Below are 6,965 nucleotides of genomic sequence, written 5' to 3'. Positions count from 1 at the left end.
TACAATTTAGAAAAAAATTCTATAATTTAGTGAAATCACTTGGTGCAAACACAGCTTATAAAGCCAACTTTTATTATATAATATATATGATAATATGATATGATTTACAACTTTTTTGTGTTTGGACAAGAAGAATACTAGAGAATGGAGTGAAAAGATTTTATCCCTAGCTTGTTTGAAAGTTTAATAGGAAAGAATAGAATGGAACGTGAGTTCCTTTCCCTAATTAACTCAGTTTTTACTTTTTAATCACTTTAAAAGTTGGAGGAATCATAGAGAATAGAACTTGCTTTGATGAATTTTCACTGCAATTCACATAATATGACTCCCCCCCCCCCCTCTCCAAAAAAAGACTATTCCTCTATTTTTATTAAAGAAATTCCATAGCAGTAATATTATTATTATAAAATTATGGGCAACAAATTAATTTGCCTCCCTATTAGTATGATTCACAACACAACTAGTGAAGTAATTAGAAATAACTCTAATATAGTATTAGATAGACCAATGGGGATCCGAACAAGATTTCTAAATTAAGTGGGAGAAATACCTTAGCGGATTTTTTGGCATTAGAATTTCCCTCTTCACGAATCACTAGGGGTTTGATTGAAAAAACAAATGCCGTTCTTGATGGAAGTTTTGGCCCTTTCTAAGCCATAAGCTCAGTTTATAACAAAAGAAATGATACAGAGAAAAGGTGTCAAAAGAGCAAATGCTGAACCGACCAGCTGAGGCATTTTTAAGTCTTTAAGCCATAATCTCAGTCACCTTTGCTCACTGCTCAAGGAGATATAGACAATTAATTATCAATTACATGTGAAAGTCAAAACTCAAAAGCTTGTTTACACTGAGCAATGATGATGACACATGGTAGAGTCCATGTTCAGATTACTGATTTTGACTAAAGTCAATTTCTTATAGGCTCCTAGTACTAAAGAAATTAGTTCACTGTGGAATTTTTCTTAGCTGTCACTTTATTTTTATTTTTTTATTTTTTGTGAAGAATTTCTTAGCTGTTACTTGATTCATGAACTCTGGTTTTCCTTAGAGTGGTTGTAAAGCCAACCATCTTGCGAGATCATATACTTGTGGGGTTAACATTGGCATGGTTTTGTAGACATATGGCTTGAATCAAGGAGTTTGACTCCTTGTTGGATTTGGATTTAAAAAAAAAAAAAAAAAAAAGAGGAATTTTTATTCTTTTTAGTTACTATCAATTGTATAAGTCTTGTCTCTATTTGATTTAAAATTTTATTTGAAATAAGAATTTTTTTTTTCTTTGGTTTAAAACTCCTCCTATAACAATTTGGAAACTGACTTTGGCATATCATCTCCAATATAAGTAAAGTGTGTACGGCAAAATTTAAGTGTGTGAAAGAAGCTCTCTATTCGGCATGTCCTCTTACAGTTTGATTATTTGATATATGTGGATTGCAATTTAAAATAGTGAAAGAGGTTTTATTGCCACTTAATTTTGGATTTATAAGAAAGAGCTATTTTAATGTATTTGAGATTTAGATTTGTGAGAGTGTCTCTATACTAATTTATATTACCTCAAATTTCCAAATTTGATTCGGTAAAATTTTTTTGATTCCTAATATTTGATTGAATTTGAGCTTCTGCTTTCGCTATTTTACAACAGGTTTTACTAAGACCTATTCTACCAAAAGTAGCACCCGCACTCGTGGTTGAAATTCGTTTTTTTGGTTTTGTCGCCATGGCATTAATTTGCTGCGAATTTACTCGATTATATAGTTAAATACAATGAGTATCGATATCAACGACCGATCTTTATTTCAAATGTAAATCACATGACTATGCTAATTGCCTTTCACTAGTCAAACACTTCCCCGTATAAATTTTGATTTAGCAAATGTTGGCAAACTAAACTAAAGCTTACAACATTAATGCAACTTCAATCACTTACAGCCTATATATGGTCTTTCACATGTATCTATTCTACCAAAAGTAGCACCCGCACTCGTGGTTGAAATTCGTTTTTTTGGTTTTGTCGCCATGGCATTAATTTGCTGCGAATTTACTCGATTATATAGTTAAATACAATGAGTATCGATATCAACGACCGATCTTTATTTCAAATGTAAATCACATGACTATGCTAATTGCCTTTCACTAGTCAAACACTTCCCCGTATAAATTTTGATTTAGCAAATGTTGGCAAACTAAACTAAAGCTTACAACATTAATGCAACTTCAATCACTTACAGCCTATATATGGTCTTTCACATGTATCTTCGTCTATCTTGATAAGAAAACCCTACATAAGAGTGAGACAAAGAAGAAGAAAAAACTGAAGCCATGGCAGGCTTTAGCTGCTCCATATCTTTTGTATTTATTCCATTTTCTCTAATTCTTTTCTTCCTCTTCTTTTCCTCTTCCTTAAACATAGACTATTCCACTCTCTTTTCATTTTCCTATCTTAGAAAAAGCCACCACACAAATCCACAGCAAGTATCCCAAGATGTGTTTCTTTCAACCAATTGCAATACACAGAAGGCTGGTAAAATCAAAGTAAGAAACATCTAAATTATGCTAACTTTTTGTTTAAATTTTATGATTGATATTGCTCGTTGTTTAATCATTGCTAGCTGTATTTTGAAATTTTATTTATATTTTATTTTTGTTAATGTATATGCTATGACCTGAAGAAAAATAGCTTAAAGATAATTGAAGTAGGTTTAGCTAAAGCAAGGGCTGCGATACGTGAAGCAATTCGGACAAGAAGATATATGTCCAAGAAGAAAGAGACCTTTATCCCTAGAGGTTCCATTTACAGAAATCCATATGCTTTTCATCAGTTAAGTTCGAAAATTTCAGAACTTCCTTTATTACTGTTTGCTAGTATTAACAATTTGAAAATGTTAAATTTAGTACAAATTTTACTCTAAAATTGTTATTATAAATTAATGTTGCAATGAATGTGATTGATCTTACGTCTACAACATAATAAATCAATAATGAGCAATTGTATATAGATATTACAAATTTTGTTACGTAAGCTTATAAATTAATGTGCCATCATCAAGCACAAAAAAATAAAATAAATAAATAAAAATTTGAAACATTTTTTTATTATGTTGAGAAACATTTATTTATTATCTTGTTGAAATCTCAAACAAGCATGCCACACCATTTTTAAGTCTTTGTAATAAAATTAGTAGTAAATTGAATATTTTACATAAACAAATTTTTGAAATTAATATATTTTTGTTTTATGTTTAAAAGTTAATACACATCAATTTGTATAACATTTGTAATAAATAAAACACAGTAACAAAATTATGCATGAGTAACAAAATTCTTGTTGGTATATTATGTAATCGATCAGGAGCCACATAGAGATGATGAAGAGGTTCAAGGTGTGGACCTATGGAGAAGGAGAGAAACCTTTAGTCCACAGTGGACCATTGAAGGACGCGTACGCCATAGAAGGGCAATTCATAGATGAAATAGAAAGCTATAAAAGTCCCTTCAGGGCTTGCAATCCTGAAGAGGCACACGTATTTTTCTTGCCCATTAGCGTAACCAATATTGTTGATTATGTTTATATGCCTATCACCACAGACGCAGACTTCTATCGTGATCGTCTGCAAAAGATTGCGATGGACTACGTTAAGGTCGTTGCAAATAAGCACCCTTACTGGAACAGAAGCAATGGTGCTGACCATTTCATGCTTTCATGTCACGATTGGGTACGTACTTTCCGTTGTAATCGTACTGCATTATTAGTTCATTTTGGTATCCTAGGAGGAAGTTAATTTTTAAAACAATAAATCTAGGTACACATAAATGGTCTGCAGTTGTGAATTTTTTTTATTTTTTTATTTTATTTTTTTATACTTTAAAATTACTCTTTCTAAAAATATGATATGTTGTAGTATCTATTACTATTACTTTTCCCAAGAAGCAAGGCTTGTTTTGTAGTTTGTAAAGTCAAAATATACACATGCTAAAGCCATTTGAGTTACACTTGTCAAAGGGCTAAAGCTATGTGAGTTGACCATATTTTCTATGGAGTGTCCGTGTCCCGTGGCCGTGGGTTCAACCCCATGATATTGATTAACACTCCCCATGTGGACTTATTAGAATTAATATTTCATCAAGTTTTAATTAAGCCATGTGAAGTCGTAAAAAGAAAAGGAGGAAACAAATGATAACCCATGTGAGGCAAAGAAAAAGAAAGAATGGAACAAATAAATTACTCATAAATCAATCTTCGTGTGTATAGATTAATTTGTTAGTAATTAAGGTCATGGTAAGCCGAGTGTTTTTGGTGTGAAAGCCAAAGAGAGAAAAATGTGGTTTTTTGTTGGGGAAGAAAAATGTGTAAGGAGGGGATGATGAGTTTGAGGTTTTCATTTTTATGATTTTTAAGCACAAAAATTTGAAAAGTGTTACGCTCACAAAATTTTTACAACACTAGTATAGTAAATCATAGATGGTAAGTTATTAACATATTATTGGTTCTAGTTTGAATCTACAACTTAAATTACTTTTTTACCTACTTATAACAGCCAATAACAACCTGCCACTTAAGATTTGTTGTAAAGTGTTATGCAAATATTGTGAACATAGCAATTCTCTAAAAATTTTAAAAATTTTGTGACGTAATTTCTTCCACAATATTTATCGAATTTCTATAGCCACTATAATTAACGTTATTGAGTAAGTAGTTTTTGGCATAAATTTGACTAAACATTTTAGCCTAATTAAGTAAATTTGTTTGAAAATGTCTTTGAGTGGAATTGTGGTGTGTTTCTGTATTAGAACTCATTTTTCTCTCTCTTGTGTGTGTGTGTGTTTGTTTCTCAACGAAAAAAAAAATTAAATTTGTTTGAAAATGCCTTTAAGTGTCTCTTTACTTAAATGGAAAAAAAAAAAATGTACAAGATTAATTTCTCTTGAAATCGACTTGTCCGTTTGGATAGCTTATTTTTTGCCAACTTATTTTACTACTCATTTTATTTTTACTACTATTCATGAGTCTCACTGTACTTTTTGGTACTATTCATGGGTTTTACTGTACTATTTCGGCTAACTTTTATCTTTATCTACAGTACTTTTAGCAAAATGTTTTTAGTTTCAATAAAAAGTTTTCAGTTTCAACAAAAAAGTCTACCTAAAATTATTTGTTGGATTTTCTTAATTTACATAAGACTAAAGTTGTGGTCCAACACTTTCAAGCTAGAAACGATATAAATTCTACTTATACAGGGCTTTCATAATTTCTTGAAAAGTACATAAAAAGACAATTAAATACATGGCAAAATTTTTTATATTATTATTATTATTGCATCAAACCATTAGCAAATTGTATAAAAATAATTATTATATTTCTATACTAAGTCACTTAAGGTCCCGTTTAGTAGAGCATCTTAGATACACATTTTCAGTTTTTAAACAATATTACACACATTTCATACTTTTTTTTACCCACATGTATTTTAAAAAAATACAAATAATATTACTCAAACTTCTCTATCAAATGGGCTAATATTCTAAGTTCAAGTATCCTCATATTGGCTAGCTTGTTAGTTAAGCAATGTTTTCTAATATTTATATTCTTATATATTTTCATAATACAGGCACCAGATATCTCAGTTGCCGACCATGAACTCTTCGAGAATTTAATTAGGGCCCATTGTAATGCTAACACATCTGAAGGATTTCAACCCATTAGAGACATCTCAATTCCTGAAATTTACATACCTAATGGAACACTTGGCCCACTTCTTCAGGGCCAGGGCCCAAACAACCGCCCAATCCTCGCCTTCTTTGGTGGTCAGGCTCATGGGGACATTCGTGAAATCTTACTAAAGAATTGGAAGGACAAAGACAGCGATGTACAGGTCCATGAGTACCTTCCTCAAGGCCCAAATTACACCAAAATAATGAGCCGAACTAAGTATTGTTTGTGTCCTAGTGGATTCGAAGTGGCTAGTCCTAGAGTTGTGGAAGCAATATACAAAGGGTGTGTTCCAGTTATAATTTCTGATAGTTATCATCTACCATTGAGTGATGTCCTCAATTGGGGTCGATTTTCAATACAAATTCCAGTGGAAAAGATTCCAGAAATTAAGACGATCTTGCAAGGGATTCCCTATGAGAAGTACAAGAAATTGCAAAAGAATGTAATAAAAGTGCAAAGGCATTTTGTGCTAAACCGGCCTGCTAAGCCATTTGATGTCCTTCACATGGTGCTTCACTCGGTTTGGTTGAGGAGACTTAACTTCGCACTCCCTGCTTGATTGGATTGGGAGATTTACTGTTAACTAGCATGACAACTTGATTACATTGATCAGCTATGTGTATAAATTTTTTGTTGTTGGCTGAATTGTAATTTTTGGCTCACATTTAAGCCAAAAGTCACCAATATGTTAAAAGGTTTGAAATAAATATATCTTTGCACAAATAAAAAAGTTTTAGGACCTCCATGCGAGCTCTTGAAAGCATAATAAACAATTGTTTATTGTCTTTTTGTTGTAAAAAACTATCCTTACGTTAATAATTAGAATAAAGTTTAAAAGAGTAGTCAAGTTCGAAACTCGTATCAATAAGTGACTTGTTGATCACTATACAGATATATGTAAAATTGTTCAAGAGATTGTCTTCATATAGAAGCATTGTGTAAAATAACATATTATAGTACAAGTATAGTACAACTGGCTTACGGCCCATTGCGTTTGTACACTAATAGCCTCCCTCAAATTCAAGATAGGAGGTGAGAGAACATATTGGGTTTGGAAATTTGGTCATGAAAGTGTCCCTCGGAATGTGACTTGATAAAAACATCTACAAGTTGATCTTGAAAGTAGTAGAAATCGGCTAAAGATAATCTTAAAAGAGGTGATCCTTGAAAGATGATAATCAATTTCAATTTGCCTAGTCCAATGGTGAATGACATCATTACGAATAATTTGAATGATACTTTAGGTATGAGGAGG

The 6,965-nt window shown here is 31.7% G+C and overlaps 1 protein-coding gene across 2 annotated transcripts; it reads left to right on the top strand.

Annotated features, from left to right (window-relative positions):
- The first annotated feature begins 2,191 nt into the window (after positions 1-2,191).
- LOC112039060 (probable glycosyltransferase At5g20260) lies at positions 2,192-6,542 on the top strand. 2 transcript variants are annotated; one of them, XM_065761976.1, is made up of 4 exons: positions 2,192-2,532; positions 2,685-2,818; positions 3,350-3,713; positions 5,607-6,542. In XM_065761976.1, exons 1-4 carry the CDS (start codon positions 2,320-2,322, stop codon positions 6,267-6,269), a joined length of 1,374 nt encoding a protein of 457 aa, XP_065618048.1. In that variant the 5' UTR covers positions 2,192-2,319; the 3' UTR covers positions 6,270-6,542. The 2 variants fall into 2 exon arrangements, with proteins under 2 accessions (XP_065618048.1, XP_023927667.2); XM_024071899.2 differs by having other exon boundaries at positions 2,670-2,818.
- Positions 6,543-6,965: the final 423 nt, after the last annotated feature.

This window comes from Quercus suber, unplaced genomic scaffold (genome assembly GCF_002906115.3).
Source record: "Quercus suber isolate HL8 unplaced genomic scaffold, Cork oak 2.0 scaffold_436, whole genome shotgun sequence".
Taxonomy (NCBI): domain Eukaryota; kingdom Viridiplantae; phylum Streptophyta; class Magnoliopsida; order Fagales; family Fagaceae; genus Quercus; species Quercus suber.
The sequence above is the reverse complement of the archived record's forward strand: the minus strand, read 5'-3'. Positions and strand labels throughout refer to the sequence as shown.

What these genes read in the sequence shown, in the direction of transcription:
- LOC112039060 (XM_024071899.2), top strand. Translation starts at nt 2,320, where the DNA reads ATGGCAGGCTTTAGCTGCTCCATATCTTTTGTATTTATTCCATTTTCT. An exon ending in AGAAGGCTGGTAAAATCAAA is followed by an intron (nt 2,533 to 2,669) that starts GTAAGAAACATC and finishes TATGACCTGAAG; the next exon opens with AAAAATAGCTTAAAGATAAT. An exon ending in AATCCATATGCTTTTCATCA is followed by an intron (nt 2,819 to 3,349) that starts GTTAAGTTCGAA and finishes GTAATCGATCAG; the next exon opens with GAGCCACATAGAGATGATGA.